The sequence below is a fragment of the Phyllostomus hastatus genome, unplaced genomic scaffold (genome assembly GCF_019186645.2).
Source record: "Phyllostomus hastatus isolate PE091 unplaced genomic scaffold, TTU_PhHast_1.1 phas_contig_86, whole genome shotgun sequence".
Classification (NCBI taxonomy): Eukaryota; Metazoa; Chordata; class Mammalia; order Chiroptera; family Phyllostomidae; genus Phyllostomus; species Phyllostomus hastatus.
In genome coordinates, this window is record NW_025333977.1 from 70,861,999 (window position 1) to 70,887,877 (window position 25,879).

Consider the following 25,879-nt stretch of genomic DNA (forward strand, 5'->3'; position numbering starts at 1 on the left):
CCAGCTAGCTATTCCAGGGAACAAAGGTGAGTAGGAGACAGCATTCGGGCCTGCTTTGTTCTTACACCTACATAGTCAGACTGCTTTCTAGGTAAGGGGTTTCTTGTTTAGAAGAAAAAAAAACCCTAGTCTTAATTCCCCCTTTGGAATTGAGAAATTTGTCTTCAGACTACAACAAGGGGAGAAAAGAAGAGGGAAAGAGTTAAGCAGGTGTCAGAGTGATTGGAGGAGAACCCAGGAAGGAGGGAAGCTCACAGAATCAAGCATCTGGAAATCTAGAAGCATGAGTTACTGAATTTTCCCAAAATGATCAGGGATTTTGAACATTGCTGTTTCAGAACGGGAAAGTCAGAAGCTAAAGTTGCAAGAGGCAATGGATAAATGAGTAGTAGAAATTGGAAGCTCCCAGTGTACATTCTGTGATGCTATCAGGTCAGTTTCTCACCTCCTGGGAGCACAGCTTCACTACCACCTGCCCCCACCAGCCATCTTTGCCAGTGCTTTTTATCTTCAGTATAACTGTTTAGAGTCTACCCATCTTTCAAGTCATAGCTGTTTCAGTTCCTCCTTCAAGTCTTCTCTGAAGATTATACTTTCCATTTCATTCCACATTTCCTGGAATTTTACTGACTTCATAGTTACAACTGTTAGCAGTAAGACCCAAGTTAGGGGGCTCCCCCTCCTCAATTCTTGTTTGGCTTGGCAGAGATGAATTTGAAACCAAAAAAGTTGGCATTCCTGCTACTTGTCACTACCAGATAAGTGGAGACAAGGATTGAATCATTATGGGCATTTTATTCACACGGCTGGCAATCTGAGAAGATGGCAAGTTATGTACTCTAAAGGCCATCTTACATTTTATTTCAAGCTGATCTTTTTTTATAAGGAGGAAAAAAGTGTAGGTAAGGGCTTTGGAATTTAAGGAAAAGGTTAATCCGATAAAAGCTGCAGTCTGGCAATTTCCCTAGCATCATGATTGTTTATCTGTGTCCCACTGGTGGGATAGATCTCTCTCTGGAGCACAATGGATCAGATACCATCTTGATTGCTTGCAGTCCCACTGGCACACAAAGGTCTAATCCCTTGTGGTTTTCTAGAGTCAGGGTGGGTCATACCTTCAGTTCCTAAAACAAAAGTTTTTTGCATACATTAATTACTAAGCTTATTAACTATTACTTAAAACTAAAAATTTCCAACTCTTGAGTTCCCGCATCAAATTGATGCAAGAAACAATATGTATAGTGGAAATGAGATAGCAAGTTTATTTATGAAATACACTTAAGCACAAAGCTCAAGGAGACCCCCAGCTAGACTGAGTGCCCCGACAACTGGGATTTCAGGGGTTTTATGCTTATAGACAACTTCTAGGTTCCCTATTCTCCTCCCTTCTCCAAACCTTGGATTTAACATACAATTTCAAAGACTTTCTTTCCCAGACAGTGGAAATGACATATACAGAATTTTAAAGACTCTCTCCTCCTCCTGCTCTATCATATTTCTTCTTGTGACTTTCGGAATACCTCGCAGTCTATACTGACCGCCTCAGGACTACTGAATTAATGGGTGAGACATGTCTCCCTCCTCCTCCCTGCCTTCCTTTGCTATCTATTCTGGCTAACACAATCACATTAGTGATCACTGTAATAGTTGTATCCAAAGTGTGATACTACTCCCCTTCAATTAGGCAGTGTAATTCTTTAGTCTGGAGACTACCCATATATTGTGAACTTGTTTTGTATATTCCCTGGAAAAATTGTAGATTTATAGTTATCAAATATACTCCCAGGTCTGAAATTATGTTAAATATTGAAGAACAACCACTTTAAGACACTATAGAAGCTTCTACTCAGCATGCTTTCACTAAATTTTCAAATAAAATGTATTCATTTTGACTGGTCTCAACAAGATTGCCCAACTCATTTCTAGAGCAGAATTGAAAACTTACAATTTATGCAGAATTGTCTAAAGAAAGGGCAGCCCCTACAAAAAGACTCCAGGCAATGAGTTCTCAAACTTGGTCTGCTTTAAGTAGAGATCACATAATCAGCCCGGTGGTAAAAGTGTCAAATTTCGTAAACACCTAGAAAAGGGAATGAAACGATCACCTAATAATATAGTTTGCTAACCTCTCCAGGAAGGGGGTTGACGAGAGTCCTAAACTCACTGCTGTTCGGATTCTAATCCGGGTTTTTCAGTAATAGCCATGGGCAACCAATTGGGCCGTCGAGTGCCGTGCATTCTGGGAGTTGTAGTTTCTTGCCCCTCATCTCGACTACAAGTTCCACGGAGCAGCTGGAGGACGGTTGCTTAGTATTATTAACAAGCGGGAAGTATGGCGGTGGCGCGCGTGGATGCGGCTTTGCCTCCTGGAGAAGGTAAGGCTATCCTCACTGTTGGGTCCCAACTCTTACTCTATGGAACTGAATTAAATAATTACTTGGTGGAGAAAATAAGGCTGGGTTTAGGGATGTAGTTCTGGATCAGTTCTCTCGCTGGGGCGGGGGGGGGGGGTCTGTGGGTGTCTTGGAGGCGCTCTACCTTTTGGGAGTTGTAGTCCGTGGGTTCTGCAAAGCTCTCTGGCATCCCGGCGGGGGCCGGCCGGGGGACTACAGCCCCCAGGGCCCTTCGCACAGCCGGGCGCCCTGGCTCCCGCGCTCCTTAGACTACTTGGATGGTGGCTTTCGGACTGCCTTGACCTTTATAGGATGTTTACTTTGAGTTCTGGGTACCCAAGTGGAAACTGCAGGATCTCCCTCCGTTGCTTTACTGTACCCCTTTCCTCTCGATTCCTAGAACGTTCAGGACATCCTTTGTCACACACAGCTCTCTAGACGTTGAACCCTATCTTGGAGGTGTTCGGTGGCTGTGCTAAAATCTGGGGGTGATCTAGAGCCCATAGTTCGGGATACTGGTGTTGGGTTTAGTCTTGCCCAGAGGAGCGCCGAGCGAGGGTGCTTCTGTGACTCGGAACCGCCGGGCGTGAGCAGAGCTCCTTTGTTTTGGTTGCAGCTCCGAGGCTCCGCTTCAGAGATCTGGGTCCAGGGGCCAGGCTGAGGGTCGAGGCCCTTCTCCACGGCTTAGATGAGGGGCTCATTTAATTTTGGGGCGATGGGGAAGTGGATAGTTCTAAGAGGACTGTCAGCTCTTCGGTATTGTGTGCAAAGGCTATGCGTTTTCCTGGGACACAGAACACAGCTTTATCAGATTCTCAGAGAATCGCATGACCCAACCCTTTCACCCTCCGCCCCCAACCTGAAATGCCAGAAGCCATTAGACAGTGGGAAAACGTTGAATCTTTTCAGGAGAGCATTCTCGAATAACTATTTCCCGCAGTGGGCTTAATTGGGCTATAAATTTGAAACTTGCAGCTTCTCTGGCCTCGCCTTCTGATACCAGCTGCTTTTAAGCTCCACCTTCTCGACCCACCAAGGCAATTGACAGTAGCAGTAATTACATTTATAGAGCACATTTTGTATGAGCTAGACGATATTTTGAGTGCTTTTTTTTTAGCTTTTTACATCATCTCATTTTCTCTATAGAACTACGTGATAAGCAGATATTATCAAATTCATCTTACAGAGGAGAAAAGTGAGCCCCAAAGAGATTGGTCATGCTCTGTGGTGAACTGATGGAGCCAGGATTTTAATGTCTGTTGCACTAAATTATTGGGTTGACCAAAAGGCTGTTCACCAGTTTTGATAAGTTTTTTTTTTTTAAATGTGCGCTAATACAACAGCTGTCACAATACAGTCTAACAAAATTGTGTCAAATGAAGTTAAAGACAACTAAGCACTAGTAGGACCAAAAAACCTAAACAAACTGTTTGGCCAACCCAGTACTTTTTGAGTGCTGTGAACCACTGATGGGGCTAAGTGCTATTCATATGATTTCTCTTTTCATCCCCACATCAATTTAGTGTATTAGGTGCATTTTTCCCATTTTGTATATAAATTAACTGAAGTATATACTTTGATTTTGGGCACTTGAGGATATAGTGGTAGTAAGGTTGTAAGCAGGTTAATCTCTATCAAAAGATGAGTTACTTAAAAGGTGAGTACTTAAAAAATATTATCATTACTTAGGCATGAAATATGCAACTATTAGTTTGCGCTTAAATGTGAAGAATTCCAAACTATTTAATCATATTTCTAGGGCAAGTAAATAATTTCAACCTGTGGTCCTTTAGAATTTGATTGCTTTCATTTTAAAAATCTTTATATTGTGCTCTAGTGTTTTCTAACTTTGAATGGGGCTTTCTTAAATATAATTCTGTTCCTATGCTCGGCAGTTATATTTGTGTTTTTTAACAATTTCCCTTCTCTTTTCAAGGATCTGTGGTCAATTGGACAGGGCAGGGCCTTCAGAAATTAAGTGCAAACTTACCTTGTGATGCAGATATTCATACTTTGATTCTGGATAAAAATCAGATTATTAAATTGGAAAATCTTGAGAAATGCAGACAATTAATACAGGTAGGTATTTTATCTGGGGAAATAGTTATATAGAACCAGTTTATTATATCTAATTAAACAATAAAATAACCTAAGAAAAGGTAACTGCAGGCCTGGAAAGTAATAAATGTTGGAAATCTTTACATGACTGTTTCTCCTGAAGATGAACAGATATGTGCTATATTTAGAATGGACGATAAAAAGAAGCATTTGTTTAAAAAAAAGCCAGTGTTATATGTTGGCAAAATACTGTGTTAAGAAAACCTTTTATCTCATGATGGGGGTAAAGAGTTCCTCCCTCCTTCCCTCCCTCCCTCCTTTCCTTTCTCCCTCCCTCCTTCCATAAATGTTTATTGGGCTCCTCCTTATGTGTCTGGCACTGTTCTAGATTTTTACTGAGACAGTTTAAGGGTCTCACTCTGTAGAGCTTACATTTTCTAGTAGTTGCTGTGTTAATGATGTTTTCTCTTTGGTAATTGGAGGAGATGTGATTGCTGGGGTTAATGTTTAATGTGTATTTCCCTTTGTTTAGGAGTAGCAGCAGCTGCAGCAACATACTATAGTTACTCTGTGGAATATGTAGACAATATATGTAAAAATCACAAATTGGGTTTATATATTTGGGCATGTTTGGCCATATAAGCAAATCTTTTTAAGTACCCTAACATGAATGTAATCTGTATATTTTATTCCCAAGAGTAATGATGTTTCCTTTTCACAGTTGTCAGTGGCTAACAATCGGCTGGTACGGATGATGGGTGTAGCCAAACTGACCCAACTCCGGGTGTTAAATTTGCCTCACAATAGCATTGGATATGTGGAGGGGCTAAAGGAACTAGTACATTTGGAGTGGCTGAATTTGGCAGGAAATAATCTCAAGGTGAACTGGGTTTGTTTTTTTCAATTTATGAAACCATTTATTATAAAAAAGAAATGCAACCAGGTTAGAAATGGGTAGAATAAAAAATGAAAGTACCTACTAATTTTAGTTAACCTTAACAAACAAAAAAATCTCCTTTTTAATCATGTAATGTGGTACAATATTTTAAATGTGAACAAAGAACCTATATTGTACTTAGAAGACTGGATCAAATAGAATGAAATGTTAGGAGGGAGACTATCACACTGTATTAAGCTTTAAGTAAATGTTTAATGTTATAATAGAGAATATACTGTTTTAAAACTAAGAAAATCTGGATTCTAGTCTGCTTCCACCATTCAGTAGCTCTGTAATTTTGGGTAAGTTAATAAATATCTCTATATCTTACTTTTCAATATGCTATATGAGGGGAGTGGATTAAATGAGATTATTAGTAGCCGACTTTTATTGAACAGTTAATTTAGGCTAGATAGGCATTTTCTAGGTATTTCTGCTTCATTGGATTTTATTCTAAGCATTTTAACTGTATTAATTCAACCTTATGACAGCCTATAACGTATTGCATTAGCCAAAAAGTTCATTTAGTTTTTTTCTGTATGATGGCTGTAGTAGTACTTAGTTGTTTTTAACTTCATTGGAGACAATTTTGTTACATTGTATTGAAAAAACTTATCAAAACTAGTGAATTTTTGTGCAACCACTTTAATATTGAAGATAGAAGAAGATATTCAACATTTTCAGCATATTATGATTTCTTTATTACTTCAAGGAAGGTAAAAATGCTACTAAAAAGCAAAAAGAGATGTGTGCAGTGTATGGAGAAGGTGCTGTGACTGACCAAATATGGTTTGTGGAGTTTCTTAGTACTGTTGACATTTTGGCCAAATACTTCTTTGCTGTGGGGCTGGCTGTCTTATGCATTGGCCTCTACCCACTGGAATCCAATAGAAGGAGATGGCTGACATACTTAAAGTACCCAATTCAATAAAGTTATTGGTGAAAATGAAAAATGTGTCTTTTACTTTATGGAAAAAACCATACAGACTTTTTGGGCAACCCAAAAGGCAGTGTTACTATGCTCATTATATAGAAGAAGAAACTGTAGTGTAGAGAGGTTAAGTAATTGACCTGAAGTCATACTGACAGGGAGTTGCAGAGTCAGCATTTGAATCCAGGCAGTTTGGCTCTACTCTTAACTTGTAAAGTCTGTGCCCCCCAACTGTCATGTGTCATCACTAAGTTTTCTTCAGGCTGTAAATACAAGGATGACAGGGTCCTCTACTCACAGAGTAATAATGAAGGTGGAAGCTTGCTACAGAACATTTTATCAAATTCTGTCAGCACCGCTTTCACTTTTTCTTGCTAAACGCCTCTCCTCTGCTTCCAAAAATAAGCAGAGGAGGCAGGACACTCAGTTTTGAGGAACTCGGGAAGAGTTTCTGTTTTTGGTTTTGTTTACATAAACTGACACGATAATTTTCTCGTGCTAGGCCATGGACCAAATCAATACCTGCGCAGCCCTACAGCACCTCGATTTGTCAGACAATAACTTATCCCAGATAGGTGATCTGTCTAAATTGATGTCACTTAAGGTAAGCATGTGTTCTGTGTCATTTCTGAAATTTTACACTAAAACACTAGCAGAAAGTGATCTGATTGGCTTAAGCAGCCTGCTGTATATGAAGAACAGATTGTGTTCATTACAATAAAAATTCTGTTAGAGTAGCAGAAACTAAGTATGAAACTTTGTTTTTAGTATATATACTGACTTAAATAAAACTGGTCATTGTAGTTAATGTTAGTTCTTATTTACCATCCTTCAAACATGAATTCCTTTCCTGCCCAACTACCCATGCTGGCAATTTAGTAGAAGGTGCATAACATGTTGGTAAGATTCAGCATAATTATTCCTGAACTCGAGCCTATTTTTTTCGACACTCAGAATTGTTGTCTTTTTAGTCATAGGTATTACTAAGTTATCAAAGTTAACTTCACTTTAACTTTTAAAAGCCTGTAGCATATAGCACTTTTTATGGAGGTGAATGTATATGCAATTAAGTAAGTAGTAGTTGGATTCAACAGCATCAAAAAAACATATGTAGGCATTTTTTTTTTCATATTTTTGCTTCATTGGATATTTTTAGGATCAGATGAACTCATTAAGCTTTAGGAGTGTTATTAGCTCAATTTTCCCCATCTTTAGCAGAAGATGCAAGTTATTCTAGTTATTCTAAATAATTTCATTTAGTCAGATACTAAGAGATTCAGATGAGCTAAAGATGGTTGAACTTTTTTTTTCCCCGTAGGTAGAGGCATAATTATGTTACTAGAATCTGGTGTTCAGAGTTTTTGGTTTCTCATTGTTGCTGACCTTGAGTCAGCTTCGTCTGCAAGTAGCATTTTCTACCTTCATTAAGCTTTTAGTTTCCAAGAGAATACAGTTGTAAATTATGGAATGCGGGCCCTCCCTCCCTCCTCTTTTGGGAAATTTGGTTTATACATGATAGTTTCAATTAATGTTTTCTTTCAGTTTTCTCACTTTCGACGTTTTAAAAGGAAATGAACCAGTATATTGGAAATTGTTCAAATTTTAGTAAACTAAATCTCACAAAATGCTAGTTACTACACGAAGCATGTGTTCTTAGACAAGTCTCTAAACTTTCCTGGGCTTAGAATATGAGCAAGAAAAGAGAGAGTGGACTGAAGGGGACCTGGCATTAAGCCTTTGATTTGCATGCTGAGACGGATAATAAAAAAGGTCCCCATATTTTCACACATACCATTTGGTTTTGTCAAAATAGACCCCTTTACTTGTAATCTTTTTATTTGTAATTCATCTTGTTTTTACTTTTAAGACCCTGCTTTTACATGGAAACATCATCACCTCTCTTAGAATGGCACCGGCTTATCTACCCAGAAGTCTCGCCATCCTTTCTTTGGCAGAAAATGAAATTAGGGATTTAAATGAGGTAAAATTTGAGGGTATTTGGTGGGATATAGGGAGCTGAAAAGTTGTGAGAAAAGAGGAGAAACACAGGAGAAAGTTGTGAACTCACTTCTGGACTGGGAGCACCTTGGGAGAAACTGCCATCAAGATCAAACACTTGGCTGTAGCTGATCACTTTTTTTCCATGGTTTCGTCTGTCAGTGGATCATTAAGGCTTAATTTAATATGTAATGCTGCAGTTACTCCATTTGGAAGTGATTGGTGGTAGAGGGACATCGACGTGAAAGGTGTTAATAAGGCACACTGCACTTTTCAAAATAGGGTTCTCTCGGCTGGGAAACAGTGCTGATGCTTTCTAAGGGACTTTGTACAGCAAAGACAGATGGCTATACTGCTGGAATTTTGGAAGTCCGTGGATAATGTAAGAGTGTTACTTGTCGCCTTTCAGAACAAGAGGGGAATTGTTACATTTTCAAATTGCCAAAGATGTGTAATCAGTGGAAGCTCTGTGCTTGACACCGGATAGTCCACTTTGTTCAACAAAGATATCCTTTGTTCCAGATCTCTTTTTTGGCGTCTTTAACGGAATTGGAACAGTTGTCGATCATGAGCAATCCTTGTGTGATGGCAACACCTTCCATCCCAGGGTTTGACTATCGGCCATACATCGTCAGCTGGTGCTTAAACCTCAGAGTCCTAGATGGATATGTGATTTCTCAGAAGGAAAGGTGAACCTGACTTCTTTAACATCACATTTGTCATGGAAGTTATTGAAAAGACCATTTCTAACTTTCTACAGATTAATAAACTGAGTATTCATTAAAATGTACATTTAAAATGAAGACCATTGGTGAGATCATATAGCAGACTCATTTAGGATTTTCTATTCTTTCTAAGGGGTAAGAAATAAATATCAGTTCCAGATGTTGGGTGAGGCTAATGAGTTATCTTAGTGCCCAATGTACAACACTTTGATTTCTAAAAATTCTAATGTTACTGGTGGTTTAGGGCTTAGAGCACTTCTATATAGAAACCATGTTGTGGATGCTGTATAGGCAGGATCTCAGATCAATTCTACAAAAGCTTGTAATTCACCAGATATGTAAGGGCAGTATTAATCATACCTTCCGACTCAATTATCCTTTATAACAGTAGCTCTGTGAGAAAATGCACGCAGAGTTCCAATTTGGAACTGGTAGAGACATGCTGATTGGGCTATCCCTTTTCCTACCTGTGAAGCAGCAGAAATGAGGATTTTCCCATCTCTAGATCTTTGATGGTTTCTATATCTTGGAGTTGGGACCCCTGCCTGATGGGGTCTTCTGGAGGTCGGCACATATTGGAGCTTTAGAGGAGGTAAGGAACTAGGATGTGGACAAAAGGTGGAGTTAGAGGGGACTGGGAGAATTGAGGTGACTTTATTCTCATCACTGTGCCTGATTTCACTTCCTCCTCTCAGTGCATACACACAAGCATTCATGGACTCAACACATACATTCTTCCTCACCGCTTTTCTTGTGTGCTGGAGATGCTAGCAGCTCCTTGAGGGGTTTCCTGATGAGAGAATGAGTAGTAGATTTCAGACAGGGTTTTCCTTTTCCTTCTCCCTGCTCTTTCCTCTAGTTGCTGAATAGGACATGGGGTAGTTGAGGAACGGCAGCCAGGAGCTACATAGCAATGGTGCTAGTATAGGGTGAGGGGCATCTGTCAAGTCTGGTTTGCCTACCATAAAGTGTGGCTTTTCCTTTTTTCTGCAGTAAGTGTTGCTGTGTACTCAGGAACCTTATTTTGTTTCAAACTGTGTATAGTTCTAAAGCCTGATTCACTTGGATTACCTTCTCCAGATCTTTAAGTGAAAGGGGTACGTGGTTGTGTTTTCCTGTGGGGGTAGGACTGCAGCTCCTTTACCTGTGGGGGGCAGCCTGGAGAGATGGGCAGAAATGAGGGTCTGGTGTAGAGAGAGACCTGGGAAGAGAGGTGGGATCTAGTCAGGAGAGATAAGAGAAGGCTTCACACCTTTCCCTGCCACCCATTAGTTGTGTGGCCTGGGCAGGATTCTTGGCTTCTGCGAGCCTTAGTCTCTCATCTGTAAAATCTGGGAAATACTACCTCATTTTCAAGGATGCTGTGAGCGTGAAGGATGTATGTAGCATAATTCTGGTCATATAATGGTGCTTAGTAAATAATAATTGTCATTAATACTTAAGGATAAGGAATACAGATTAAAGCATTTTGAGGAAACTAAAGCAAAGGTTAAAAAACATATTTTTTGAGTAGACAAATAATAATACAAAGGCTATGTTTCTACATTGTAGGAATGGTTTTAATCCAAGTGACTTTCAGGTGATTTGTATTTCTTTGACCTATCAGGGATTTCAGGAGGTGGGGAACAGGGCGCTTGTCCCTTGGGGCAGCCACCCTGTCTGTGGGCGTCCTGCACTGAAGAAGCCTGGGAGTGGCGGGGCTGTGAGGGTGACATAGTAACAACCCTTTCTCAGATGGATTCTTTTCCCTCCAGTTTAAAAAAAAATTGTAAAGTGTCATGTAATTCAGGTATAGTTAAAAAATAGTATTTACAGATACCCATATAATCACTGAAAATAAGAATAGAACATAATCGGTGCTCTAGCGATCTCCATTGCCCCACTCCCATCACAAAACCTCCCTCTCTACTAGAGATAACCTCTGTATTCTTTTTAAAAAAATATTTAATTAATTAATTAATTAATTTATTTATTTATTTATTTTTAGAGAGAGGGGAAGGGAGGAGAAAGAGAGGGATAGAAACATCAATGTGTGGTTGCCTCTCACACGCCCCCGCACTGGGGACCTGGCCCACAACCCAGGCATGTGACTGAGAATCAAACTGGTGACCATTTGGTTCTCAGGCCAGCGTTCAACCACTGAGCTACACCAGCCAGGGCTGTATTGACTTTTTGATAAACAAGAAAGATTATTATTTTTCTTGGTTATTATGGAGCCTTTAAACCAATCAGCTCTCACCAGAGTATTAATATCAGCTCTCACCAGCTGATATTAAAAGGATGGAAAATACTAAGTGCTGGTGAGTATGTGAGGCAATTGAAAGTCTCATACACTTCTAGGAATATAAATGGTGCAATCATTTTGAAAAACTGGCAGTGTTTACAGAAACGAAACATACAAATACATTCCCTGTGGCCCAGTAACTTGACTTCTGGTTTATACCCTAAAGGATAGATGCTTATATCTACCTAAAGACACAAGCGTGTTCATAGCAGCCTTACTCATGCCAGCCCCAAACATTGGGAACTATTTGTGACATTTGGGAAACTACCAAAATGTCAGTCCATGGAAGGATGGGCAAAGTTATATTCAAACTAAGGAACCTAGATTGTTACTGAGGCCACAGTGGTAAGGAAAATGCTGTTGCAGTTGATGTCTGGGACAGCGCTGTAGTCTACACTGTGCTCACAGGTTTCAGAACATCTCTGGAAGTATTCTGTTCACATGGAAGGAATTATTCTAAGGGAGAGTTATTGTCTAAAAAATCAATGGGTACCCTTGAGCAATGTTCAAAACATTCTCCTGGTCAACCTTGGGTGTTGTCCTTGGGATAGGAAGGAATTACAAGTTTTTGTATCTACCCAGCCTTACCGTTTGCTAAAAACATCCAGGTTAAAATTGTTCTCTCTTACGAAAAGTGTCCTGGGTTCTTCGATGACTTCTGGTAGCCAGGTCTGAAGTGTGCCTATGATGGAAAAGAGTCCCTTGGGCAGTCACCTACTGCTGAGGTACTTTGTCTGGAGCTTTCTCAGGAGTGCACCTGTGGGGAGACCAGCACCTTTGTGTAGCACCTGAGTGTTTGGAATACTCTCTGAATTTGTTTCACTTTGTTTACTATTTATGGGACCAAACTACACCTCTGTTGCCTAGTTAGAAATCAGAACTTATTTAAGAAGCAGAGCTTTGGAGATGATCTTTCTTTTTTGAAAGGATACTAAAAATATACAGAAGTAGAGAGAGAAACATATGAACACCTAAATACTAACCATACAGCTTCTCGAGTTACCAACATTTTGCCCATCTTGTTTAATCTGTTCCCCACTTTTTGGTTGGAGTATTTTAAAAGCAAATACCAGATATTTTATTCAATACTACTTTTTTTTTAGGAGAAAGAGCAGGTCAGTTTCAATTTTCTGTGTTAATAGCTCTTCTGTTACATTATGTAAACTATTTCTTTAATTTTACCTGTGATGTATTGAGGTACTTGAATTTGATAGTGAATGGAGGGACTACTTATTGCTTCTTTGAAAGTAATTTTAAAATACTTGGAGCTACTAGTGTAACTTTCTGGAAGTGCCAAGCAAGTAAGCAAGTGTAAGCAAGAAAAAAAAAAGGTTTAAGTCATGTTAAGAGTAAGGGGAGTGAATCAGAAGGATAGAGTTTTTTGAACTTGAGTGAGTTTTGTTTATGAAAAATGTCAGTGATGCTATAAAGATAAATTAAGAAGGGAGATCATTGTTGTTTAAAAATGCATCTGGTCTACCTGCCATCATCTTCTCCCTATGTCTCCCAATTGCAGTTTGAAAGCTGAGTGGCTCTATAGTCAAGGCAAGGGGAGAGCCTATCGGCCTGGCCAGCACATCCAGCTCGTCCAGTATCTAGCCACAGTCTGTCCTCTCACTTCCACACTGGGTCTTCAAACTGCGGAGGATGCTAAGCTTGAGAAGATTCTGAGCAAGCAGAGGTAAGCCCATTTATTTCTAGTGGCTGATGAGTTCATAAGTGGAAGCACCTCTGAGTCTCTTCTGCAGGTCAGTAGTAGGACTGCAGCAGGTGCTACAGCCCACGTTTCTGGGCGTTGGGCCATTGTCACTGCAGCTGGCAGTGTGGCCCCGTGGCTCCACACCCAGCAGCTGCACTGACAGCCCTCTCTGGTGTGGGCCAAGCAGTGTGAGAGAATGGAATTTTTTAAAAAATGGATCTCTCTTCACAACATAGGCATTCCATATGGGTTTTTAAATACTTACATCAAGAAGTATGGCTAGAACATGTGATTGCTACTTTTTTTAAATCAGAGATCCTGTCTTAAATGTTTGTACAAGTATGAAGGTGTCTGTCTATGTGATTTAAAAATAAGTTCCTTAACTTTTTCTATCCAATGCTTTCAAGTGAGACTTTGTAATTTAGTGATCAGATCTATCTACTTTGAAGAATTGTAAACTTCTACCTTTCTGATAGTGTTACCTAAGGAATCAGAAAAACTCTGTGTGTGTGTGTGTGTGTGTGTGTGTGTGTGAGAGAGAGAGAGAGAGAGAGAGAGAGAGAGAGAGAGAGAGAGAAATTACATCAGGTATTACTAATTTTTAGGTTTCACCAGAGGCAGTTGATGAACCAAAGCCAAAATGAGGAGCTCTCTTGTCTTCCTCCTGTTGAAACAAGGGTACCAGAGCGTTCAAGCCCCATTCAAGATTGCCAGATAGTCCAGGAAAGTGGTAAGAAATTAATTGATCTGTTTTCCCAAGTTGTTTGATTTCTTGGTCATCATAAAGCAGAAAAAGTGTGTATTTTCATAATTTTTATTAGTTTTTAAATTAAGTGTTCACTTGGGCCTTTTATATATATGTATATATATATAATAACTATTTTCTTTCTGATTTTTAAAAATTCAGAGCAATGCTTCCTTTTGTATTGATCCAGTACTTTGATTGTTCTTAAGATTATTCAAAGTTCATTTTCTTAAAAATATTTGGTTTGATGTAACTTATTGGAGGAATCAACGAAGGCATTTTATTGCATTTTACTCTATTTCAGGGACTAGATGTTATTAAAAAGATCTAACTGAACATATGTCTTGATTCACCAAAAAATAAAAATAAACATGGGAGGTGATGGATGTGTTAATTAATCAGATGGCTGGAACCCTTTCACAATGTGTATATATACCAAACCACCACAATGTATACTTCCAATGTGTTACAGTTTTGTATGCCAATTATACCTGATAGAGCTGAAATTTTTTTTAAAAATCCTCTTTAGATATTTAGTGGTTTAAATGATACTTTGTTGATTCTTCTAGACCCTGTCATCCAAGTCAATTCTTGGGTTGGGATAAGCAGTAATGATGAACAGTTATATGCCGTTAGGAGCAACTTTTCAGCCTCTGTGCACACGACAAGATATTCTCGAAATGACCTGCACCTGGAAGACATACAGACAGATGAGGACAAGTTGAACTGTAGTCTTCTCTCTTCAGAATCTACTTTTATGCCAGTTGCATCTGGACTCTCGCCAGTGTCACCTACAGTCGAGCTGAAGCTTCAAGGCCTAGCAGATGAATCGGTGAAAGAGCAGGAAGACCAGGACTTGGATAAGGAAGAGGAAAAAGATTTTTGGACTGCAAATGGGAATTCCGTTCAGATGACGAAAAGTGTAGTCAGTGCAGAGGTAAATGAGGAGGATGGGCTGTTACCTTGTCCTGAGCCAACAGTAACCAGTGCTGTCTTGAAAGGTGACACCTGGAGTCTTACATCTTTTTCTGATTCAGTTGGACACAGTGTCTTTCATACACAGCCAGACAGAGAAGAAATTATGCCTAAAACTGCTTCCGAGGAACTTCCCTGCACGACTTTAACCCAGAAATCTGTTGCTTTGGGACAAGATAAAGCTGCCCTTCAGAAATTGAATGAAGCAGCAACTACACTGCAGGCCTGTTGGCGGGGCTTTTATGCCAGGAACTACAACCCACAAGTTAAAGACGTGCGTTATGAAATTCGGCTGCGTAGAATGCAGGAGCACATAGTCTGCCTCACTGATGAGATAAGGAGGTGGGTCCTGTTCAGGTGCAGCTCTGTTGGTTTGGGGGCACCAGATTCTTAGAGTTGATTTGGAATGCTGAATCATTGATGTGGTCAGGGTGTGTCACATACCATGTTGCCACTCTTGGTTTACTTGTCTCCTATGATAGACTGAAAGTATCTTGAGGGCAGAGATGATCATATGCATCTCCATGTCTAGCACAGCAGTTGGTACAGTGATGCAGTATAACAATAAATGTTGAATGAATACATGCCTTATACACATCTGTAAACCTAAATACAGGAAGGTACAGAAAATGTAGAAAAACTGAGTAAGAAAAACTGAATAAGTAGAAAATGAGAAAGTCTACTTAGAACCAAGTAGGTGACCTCAGAATTAAAGAAAAAAGTAGGGATTTAAAAGGGCTAAAATTCTGGGGTAACAGTAGGATTTACGCCTTGATTTCATGGCTCATGTGTTTCCCTGATTGCCAGCCAGTGGAGGAGGCAGAACCAGAGAGTGAGAAGGAGCAGCCCGAGTGTAAGAAAACTAGGAGAGTGTGTGTTCCAGCCTCAGCAGGGAAATGCTTTGGTAGGGAAGGGACATGCTGTAGCGGGGACAGAGGCATACATTAGATTGAAAAGCTGAGGATTATTGGTGGCTCTGTTGGGGGTCCTCAAGACTATCCTCAGGTTTGAAGATTTGCTAAAAGGACTGGGGAAAGCTTTTCTGTTCATGACTGTGATTTATTGTAATGCAAGGATACACATTAAATTCAGCATGGAAAAAAGGCGGATAGGGCAGAGTCCAGGAGAGACCAGGCACATCTCCTAGTTGTCCTTTCCTGGTGGAGTTGTACAGACGGGGTTTGATTCTCCCAGCAACAAAGTGTGACAACATCTGTGAGGTGTTGCTAACCAGGGAAGTTGACCCAAACCTTGACATCCAGGGTTTTTATTGAGGGTCAGTCACAAAATATGTATTCATCGAAAAACATAAACTGTCTGGTTTAGCCCGAGGCCCCATATATTACAGATGTTCTTACCAGGCGGGGCATTCCAGAGGCTTACAGGTTATCTCCCAGGAGCCAGTCAAGTCCATTTCTATCTTTAGAATGCGTCTGAACACAGGAGTCGTAATGAGTTAATGCTTTCCTGCCTAGTGAGGTTCATAAGAGCAGCTTCAGACTCGTAGGATGAAGGCAGTTTGGAATAGGTTGAATAGTGAATGAGAGGTTAGGAGTGAGTGTAGCCAACTCTTTTGGGACATGCTGCTGTGAGGAAGAGAAGAGCTGGAGGAGAATCTGGAGTTAAGGAAAACTCTTTTTTAAGGATGGGAGACAAAGAACATGTTTATGTCAATGCATAAAACCTAAAAAGAAAAGATGTGATAGAAATGATGCAATAAAGAGGGAAAAACTGATGGCGCAGAGGAAGGGAAGAAGTGCAGGGTTGAAGTTCCCGAGAAGGTAGGAGAGGAAGGGATCCAGTGCATGAGCAGAGGAAGTCGCCTGAGGCCGGAGCGGCAAGAGGCACCCTGATAGGTTTGATGGTGGGGAAGTTCTGTGATGGACATTTCTTCTTTTTTAATAATATGTAAGATGTGGCCAACATTTGAAAATGAAGGGATGAGGGTGTTGGGGGATTTAAGGAGAGAGATGTGAGGTACTCGTTTTAAAAGTGAACTTACAAGGGGAGTGGAGGAGGATTGCAGGACAGTGTGAGGAAAACTTTAAGTGCAAAACAATAGGTGAGCTATTACGATTTACATCAGCAGTTTTCAGCTGTTCTGTTCTGATTCAGGGGTAGATAATTTGGTTCAGCCAGGAATCATTTTTTTCCAGGTAGGGGAGAGAGGGAAGGGCAAGGGAGTCGAAGATACGTGGAGGGGGTGATTATAATGATGGATCTTGGAAGCTAAAAGAGGTAAGAGAAAAGACAAGAGGAAAGGACCATTAGTTCCGAGGTCCAGACTGTTGCAGTGGGGTCCAAGAGTCGGCAAACTGGGAAGCTAGGAGGTAGAGGTTTGTGTGGGTGCTTGAAATAATTTTTGAAAATGGTCTAGTCAAAATAAATGACTGGGTCTAGAGCGAGACAATGAGAATGAGTGACAGGAGTGGATTATTCCTAGGGCGAGCATCCATGGGAATGTCAAATCTCAGAAATGACAACGGGAAAGGGGTGGCGAGAAAGGCTGGTGCTGACTCTTCGGTAAATGGGGCAGATTGTGGGAAGTCAGTACATTTTTAAAGAGAGTTTGGGGAGATTTAGTTGTTCAAGGAGGAAGGTAAAGAATGGTTTCTACACAGCAGTGAGAAGCAATCTTCTGACCCTAATGGATGATTGAAAAAGATAGCTTCCACTGGGCAGGACTATAGTGCCCTCAGAAGTGTGTCTGATTTGGTCAAGGAAAAGGTCACGTAAGAACGTGACTCTTCAGGGTGGGGCAAAAGGAGGTTTACAGTTGTGAGTACACAAAACAGTTTATTCTTGTATTACTTATTAATTATTGTATTTCCATACGAACAACTGTAAACCTTCTTAAACTTCCTTTTGCCCTACCCTCTATAAGGGAGTTTGCTGATTACAATTCAGGAGTCTCAGATGGCACCGGAGAAGGGCTTGGGGTCCTAGAGTCTGGAGAATTGAGTCTAAGGTTCAGAACAAGATGGCGGTGACAGTCTGGGAGATGCCAGACAACTAGGGGAGCCCAGGTCTGTGATAGGTGTAAGTATGGGGAGTGAGCCCAGAGTAAGACTTGAATAAATGAGGGGAAGTGATGGGATCAGGTGGGGGCGGGGGTGAGGGTGTCTATTGATAACGTAACAAAACGTTTGTCAGAAACTGGAGCAAACAGGTAGTGAGGTGTGATGGGATTATCCTGCTAGTCTCTTAGTAGGTGGTTCTTGCTATGACCCTAATCCTTAACTCCTTTCTGCAGCTGCTGCCCCTTTGATTTGTTTGTCTGGGAAATTAAGGTCAGCTAAGGAGCCATTTAATATTTTATTTTATTTTATTTTTCATCATTGGCAATATTTTGTGCAACCAGTATAATCTTAATTTCACTCATATCTCATTTGGCTTTGTTGAGTCATGGTTTAAAACTGGTTTCAGCTGAGATATTTTAAAAGTGGAAAGGGCTGTTATTATTATTTTTTTAATTTAATTTTAGTCAGAGAAAGGAGGGAGAAAGAAAGGGAGAGAAACATCAATGTGTGGTTGCCTGTCATGCGCCCCCACCGGGGACCTGGTCTGCAGCCCAGGCATGTGCCCTGACTGGGAATCAAACCAGCGACCCTTTGGTTCTCAGGCCAGTGCTCAATCCACTGAACCCTACCAGCCAGGGCTGTTACTTGTTTTTTAATCTCTCTACAATGCATGTGTTTATTAGTTGTCACAAGAAGTGCAAGTCAAAGCATCTGTCCTTGTGTCAATAATGGATTTTGAATTATTATAGATTAAGAAAAGAAAGAGATGAAGAACGTATTAAAAATTTTGTACAAGAAGAGGCTGTCAGATTCCTTTGGAACCAGGTAAACCCCCTTCCCACTAATTTCCTAATATGTGAACAAAGAAAAATTTGAGAGTTATTGAGATAATCACAGATAGTTAGGCATACTGAGCACCCTCTCCCAAGATGTAATTTGTACCCTTTGCCAGTAACTTGGAACTAGTACAGTGAACTTTGTTATATTTTATTTAATCTGAAAAGAAGTAATTTTATAATTTTGACCAGAAAGATAAAAAAGTATAAAGATGAGGGAAAGTGACTAAATTAAAGAATGTTGTTACAACTTTTCCAATACATACATATAAAACACCCAATTTGAAGTTTTATTGTAACTACCTATCTTGTTTATCTTTTGGGAATATTTGAATGAAAGGTGCCAAACATGGTGTATGGTGGTTACAATATGCATGTCCTAAAAAGTGTGCATGACTTCTTGGGAGATGAGTATGCACACTATAGAGATAGTTCAGACAATTGGGTTTTATTGTAATTGTATCTCATCAAATGTTTTTTGATAATTCCTTGGAAATATTTTTTAAAAAGAATTTCTTGTAACAGGATTTTAACTATAAAATTCAAAAAAACTCTAAGTTTTTATGATTACTAGTAGGGGAGTGCGTAGATGATTTATAGAAATAACAGCATGATGGGATGCTGTGGAACAGTTAGGAAGAAGGGAGTAGCATGGTCTCATGTGGAAAGACCTCCGAAATAACACTGTCAGTGAAAAACAGCAAACTGCAGAACCTAATGCTCCACTAGATTGTAAAAACTCCCTTTGTATTTGAAAACACATAGTAAAAGGTCTGAAAGGACACATATCAGACTGCTATCAGTGGTTGCCTTGAAGGGTAGTCAAAGGGAAAGGAAGAAATTCTATATATTGCTATTTTGTTGCAGAGGTTACAGTAAAATTTTGAGATCTTCATTGTACTTTAGAATTGTAAAGGTCCTGTTACCAAGAACTCAGGGTATTATTAGGTATTTTAGAGTTGTATATACTATACTGTTAGATATTATTTGGATCTTTATCTCAAATGGATATCTAAAATGAGACTCTACTTATATTAGAGAATTTGCTTGTATTAATAGGCTCTAACCTGTCTTGTTGTAGGGAACTCAGTGTATCCTGAGTACATTATTGACCCCTTAGTCAGCTAGACATGTGCTGTTGTACGTACTTCTGAGAGTTTCCTTAGTAGAAGCAAGAGAATTGCTTTGGCCTGTCCCTGCTCCTCAGGTGAGGGCCTTTTATGGCCACGGTTTGGGCTGGAAGTGCTGTGGAAAGGGTGAGGAAAGTCAGGCTGTTGCTAACTCCAAGTTTGCTGTCTGCCACTTACCAACTTCATGTGTGTTGGGAAAAAAGCTCAAAAGACGATTATAAAGCAGGCATGATTTTTATTTTATAATAAAAACTACCTCCTTTGGTTTATAGGTAAGGTCTCTACAAGTTTGGCAACAGGCTGTAGACCAGCGTCTAAGTTCCTGGCACACCGACGTTCCTCCCGTATCAAGTACTGCGATGCCAACTGAACCTCCATTATTCACCCAAAGCCAGGAGCCATCTTCTGATCAAAGTTCTGAGGGGTTCATTGTTCCTGATGAAGCTCCTCAAGAGAAATACTCACCAGAATTTCCAGACTCTGGTTTTCATTCCTCCCTCATAGAACAAGTTCACTGTTTGCATGATTCTTTGGATTTTGAAAAAAGTTCCACAGAAAGCAGTGTTAGTTCTATAATGGGGAATTCCATTGACACAGTCAAATATTGCAAAGAGTCAGGTGTAGTGGATGTTAGCGAAGAACATAGTGAGCAGAGTAAGGAAAGCTCAAACAATGAGCTGGATAATAATCTACTTGAACAGTATTTAACTTCAGTTCAAGAGCTAGAAGATTCAGAGGAGAGGACAAATTTTGCTGAAGGGGCAGGGGATAGTATGCTTCACATAGCTCATTCCCCTGAAAAGCTAGATGCCTTGTCTGACAGTGCTTCTGTCTGTGATAGTCATGGCTTATCTCCTACTTTGCAAGATGAAACCAGCCAGGCACCAGAGGATTGTAAATTGAATACAGAAGTTCAAGGGCAGCAGTCAGAATGTGATTGTGCATTTCAGGTATTGCATGTTGGTATTACTGTGTAGCATGTCTGATTGCTTCAGAAGCAGAAATCCACTTAAGAATATTTCAGTTGCCTTTTCTTTTTTTCCAAAGGGTAATGGGAATATTCCCCCCAACTTTGTTACTATTTATATAAAATGGTGTTCTTATCTCATATTTTCCATATTCTAGATTCCGAAGTCAATCTTCATTTTGATCAGTTAGCCTTTTTACTTAGCTGTAATGTATCAAACTATTTATATTGGAAGCTGTAAGCACTTTATTTCTTAACTGAATTTCATCATCATTGTTCCTGTTTTTCTATGCATTCATTTCCTTTAAAAAGTAAACTTAGAGTATGTTAAAGATAGAAAAAATTACCCTAAAGATACGAATAAGACAATTTGACTCCTCTGTGTAAAGAAACTGTGTAGTGAAGAATGCAGTTGTGAAAGTGAATATACATGTAACATATGAGGATTGTGAACTATTGAAATTCGCCAGTCTTCTTGGAGGAAGAACTTGTGTTTTTAAGCTTTTTTTTCTCCCTTGAGTCACGGAAAGCCTTCTTACAAGCAAATTGGGAGAGAAGGTAAGATTATAGGATTTTTCTGTGGGATTGATTACGTTGTCTCATGCAAAACTTTATCATTTATCAGTTTTAACATATGAAGCCAAGTGATTCCATCCAGAATTAAAATCAAGCTTATTTAAAGAGGCAACATAAGAATATTTCTCTGGGATAAGAAAGCAAACACCAAGCTGCATGCATTTGGAATACTGTCATGGCAAACATTTATTATCTTTTCATTTTCTTTTTTGCCTCACAGATAAGCATTTGTGTGCCAATATATTGCCAGAAATTAATGTATGTTCATCTTACATTCCTGCTTTATATTTGCGAAGGTCCATGGTCATTTACTTCACTTTTGACCTCAGCCTCATAATGAAGAAGAATATTTAAAACAATACTAAGTGGTAGAATATGTTGACTTTTTTTTAAAAGGACAATTTTCTATCTAAATCTCTGAAAAAAAGTGCCACATTTGGAACACAATTTAATGGTGATTAAGAAAAAATAAACCTCACTTATCTTTATCTGTTAAAAAGAATATGTATCTGTAACTCCGGAAAAAAATAATAATACTGTGCTTGAATATTAAAGGTAGATGTATTTGCAAGTAATTTTGGAAGCTTGATATTTTAATCTTTGAGAATATTCTAATATAACTGAACAATACATATCTAATTTTTCCCAATCTGTGAATATACAACTATTTAAAACTATGGCAATACTTATGTATTCTCTAAATTTAGGTGCTAAATACCATTTGTTATTCTGTTACAGTCACTAGGTCCCCTTCTTTGAAGTTATATAAAATAAAAACTTTAGATCTTCAAGAGTAAGATCAGGGATCACATGTAATACTGTGTTGATAGAAACATTTCTCCAGTGTGGGTAAGATGTAGTTTTCTCAGTTTAAAACTATGTAGCACTCAGGTTAAGAAGACTTGAATTTCATCCTTAGAAATTCAAAATCTCTTGGGAAGGAAGTATTTTCTGTCTCATAAACTGAACAGCAGTCTTATGTTCAAAAATATTTTTCTTAGTGAAACTTGGTAATGTTGAAAGCATGTTAAATAGAAACAGAATTTCTTGCTTTTTGAATAATGCTAATTATCTTTTCTGAATTTTTTTAAATTTCTTCTTAAATATACCCTATTTTTCTAGTTTACAGTTAAGTGCCTCATTTGCTGCCCATTGTTAGACACAGAAAAATCAGCGTGCATTGCACTAGTACCAAAAGTGCTGCTCCCTGCTGTATTCCTTTCTCATTAAAGCCTCTAAAATGTCCTGCTTCAGTATTATCTAAGTAGGTTTCTGCTGACTTCTTTTCTCTCTTCTTCTTTTTTTTTTTTTTTTCAAAAAATAGCAAAACAACTAAACTCAGCCCTGGCTGGCTGGCTCAGTTGGTTGGAGTGTGGTCCCCTACACCAAAAGGATGTGGGTTCCATCCGTGGCTGGGGCTTGTATGGGAGGCAGCTGATTCATGTTTCTTTGTCTCTCCCTCTCTCTCTCTCAAATCAATAAACATATGTTCTTGAGTGAGGATTTTAAAAAAAACTAAATTCATTTGACTATGAGCATTTGTCAGTAAGATTTCCTTTTTTACCTTTGCCTTGATTTTCTAGTGTATAAATAGTACTTAGTGTACTTTTATTTTAAAATTGGCAGAATATGATAATGATTAATATTCTGCCCTTCATTCTATTTAATTTTACTAGTGTGTTGAAGTATGAGAATGATAAGTAGCCCCCTACCTTCACTGTACAGGTTATCTTGAATGTAGATAAAATGAAAATAATGTAAATTAGAATGCAGGGAAACTATGGCATAGATTTTTAATATATTTTAATAGGTTTACAATGTAATTTAAAATAATTTATGTAACTAGGATACTTGGTTTTTAACTATGGGTTAGTCATAAGTCTAGCTAAAGAAGAAATAGGTCTACTAAGGTTTGGGAAGTTGAGCTTTAACACAGTCTGTGTTTTTTCTTAGAAGACAGATTTAGTTCAGCTGTGCTGTTTTAGTTCATATTTTGATTTCTTGAAAATTCATTGTATTAAGTGGATATTTCTGCAGAAGCAGAGAATCATACAATGTGAGAATTGGAAGAAAACTTAGAGGTTATTCATTCTAAGTTTTCTTATGTCTTAAAGATGAAAGTAAGTCATAGGTTAAATAACTTGACCAATGTTATAGCTGGTAAGTAGTAAATAAACTGAAACTTAAAATTTATTGTGTTCCAAAAGTTTATTGTACACTTTCTATTAATCTTTACATTTAGCGAGTCAGTAAGAACATCTCACATGTTTTCCATTCTCTTTGAAAGAGAACAAGAATTTCTGAGAGCTAGAACTCCACCCCTCCAGGCAAAGTTGCTTGTAAAAAAAACAATTCATTCAGAACCCTGAGTGAATTTTCTCTAAGAAATGTGATTTGATTGAAGTGTTTTTTAAAGAGCGGTAATAGAAACAAAACATTTAATAACTGCATTTTGGAGTCCAATAAATGGATGACAAGTATAACAGGTTAATAAGATCTATAAAGTTTCATAGTAAGATGCTGAGTTTGATTATATTTCATCTCCAGTTTCACAGAACAAGAGATGTTAAAGTTTTAACCCTTCTGTGCAGAAAGCTCTAATTTTGACAGTTGATATATAAATAATATAGTTTGGTTTTATAAGTTTAATTACAAAAGGCTCAGAATGTACATGTTTTAGGAAAACCTCACAAGTATTTGTGTATATACAGTTATATTCTTGAATGATGTGGATTCCATTCTTGAGTGGATTTTTCTTTTGTGTTACTTTAAATATACAAACACATTATAATACTGTATTTTTTCATTATCTACCTAAGGCAAGTCTATTTCCACTTTTTGTAAACATCTTTAAAAACAACATGGCCTGAAGAAATTATACTATCTCCCTTGGTACCTTTTTGGTGCAAATTCTTAGAATTGGATTTATAACAATAATTTAAAATTTTGGGGTTTTTTTTTCTGGGGAATTAATACCTAGTAAAAAGGGAAAATATAAAATGAGTCTGATCAATTTTCCATTCATAAGTGAAAAAAAAGAGACTTTATTTTCTAATGTATATGTTTATTTTGCCATGTACCTTAGTAAGGGATATCTATTATATTGTAATGTTTTAACTTTTAAATATATGACCCCTTTCATGAAGTAAAGCAGAAAGTATTTGTAAGGAACATTGTAAACATTTTTAGTGATACTGCTTTTACTGATCAAATCTATTGTGCCAAATTAAAATTGAAAGTCGTAAACAAAGTAGTCCTTACAGCCTGGAGAGAAACAAAAAATTGTCTTTTTAAAATGAGGTGCTTTTTATTTGTGAATTAATGGAACTCATACTGTTTTGATTCCATATTGATTTTAGTGAATAGCTAGCAGAAGTCCCTCTGCAGTGGCTGTGTTCATTTTCTAATTAAATTTCTTTGAGTATTTTGTGGTAATTTTCATGTTGACAACAAACATTTAAAAATAATTTGATTTGGGATTCTTTTAGGCTTTTCTTTAATTTTTGTTGTAGAAATAGATGATTTCAAGTGGTTATGGTCTATTTTATGAAGGTTTCGTATTTTATATTGTACTTTGTATTTGAGTCTCTAATCCTAAATAAAAAGTTTGTACATTTGTTTTAGTGATTATTGGTTTATTATAATTAGTAGTAATGGTTGTTATTTGATGCGGACACCAGCCCACAGTGTCTGTGGCATTATGGCCAGCGTGGCCACTCTCTCAAGAGGAGAATGCCCCGACCCTGGCCTTGACAGACTTTTATTGGATTTCTAATAGCATATATCAAAGAAGGTTTTCATTCATTATACTTAGGTTTGCTTTAGGTAATTACTTTTTACAGATAGCAAGGGAAGGGATATTACTGATCACTTCTTACGGATTAACAAGGAAAAAATGTTGCAAATGCAAGGGAATGATAAGTGTAACAGGTCTGGTTACACTTCAGTCCTTGGGAGAATTAGCAGACTTCAGGAAGTCACTTTGAAGATATGCAGTAAGCATTTGCTGCCTGAACTCAGGGTGGGGGAGTTTTAGCAAGAGCAAGTCACAAAGCAGCCTAGGTATAATGCAGGCCTCATTTCCCAAAGGAGAACTCTGAGGGTGTGGTCCTGCATGCGACTTGCTCTCTGCTGGTTTTCCATGTGCGTGCTGAGCTACATTTCTACGCCTTGCAAAGTGGTTCCCTGCAGTTATTCATTGTGCTTGTCAATTAATGGGTAATTATAATTCAGAACAAACTGCAGACAGAAGTCTACCAAAGAAAGTTCTGAGTATTATTGTTATATAAGTGAATTTGCAATAAAACAGTCCTAGCCTTAAGAAAATGTATATGAAATGCGAGGAATGCTCATTTAATTTCATTTGGTATGGATTTAATTACTTTGAAGATAGTCACTGAAATTCTCTGGATAGAGAAAAGCAGCTGTTATCCCTCCAAGAGCACAGGTGACACTGCTGGATGCTGTTAAAACAGTGGGTGCTCAAAGTGTTACAGGTAAGTAGAGTAGGTGCCCTCTGATTTGACACAATGAGGACGTGTAGTTGGTCTTGTGGACTGAATTGTACTCCCTTCTAAATTCATGAGTTCAAGCTCTAACCGCCAG

The 25,879-nt window shown here is 38.5% G+C and overlaps 1 protein-coding gene across 1 annotated transcript; it reads left to right on the forward strand.

Moving 5' to 3' along the window:
• The first annotated feature begins 2,274 nt into the window (after positions 1 to 2,274).
• Positions 2,275 to 21,845, forward strand: CEP97 (centrosomal protein 97). The gene is made up of 11 exons (XM_045851822.1): positions 2,275 to 2,375; positions 4,330 to 4,472; positions 5,173 to 5,331; positions 6,822 to 6,923; positions 8,187 to 8,300; positions 8,840 to 9,006; positions 12,843 to 13,007; positions 13,631 to 13,755; positions 14,340 to 15,087; positions 18,515 to 18,590; positions 20,004 to 21,845. The coding sequence occupies exons 1-11, from the start codon at positions 2,333 to 2,335 to the stop codon at positions 20,706 to 20,708; spliced, it is 2,547 nt and encodes an 848-aa protein (XP_045707778.1). The 5' UTR covers positions 2,275 to 2,332; the 3' UTR covers positions 20,709 to 21,845.
• The last annotated feature ends 4,034 nt before the right edge of the window (positions 21,846 to 25,879 follow it).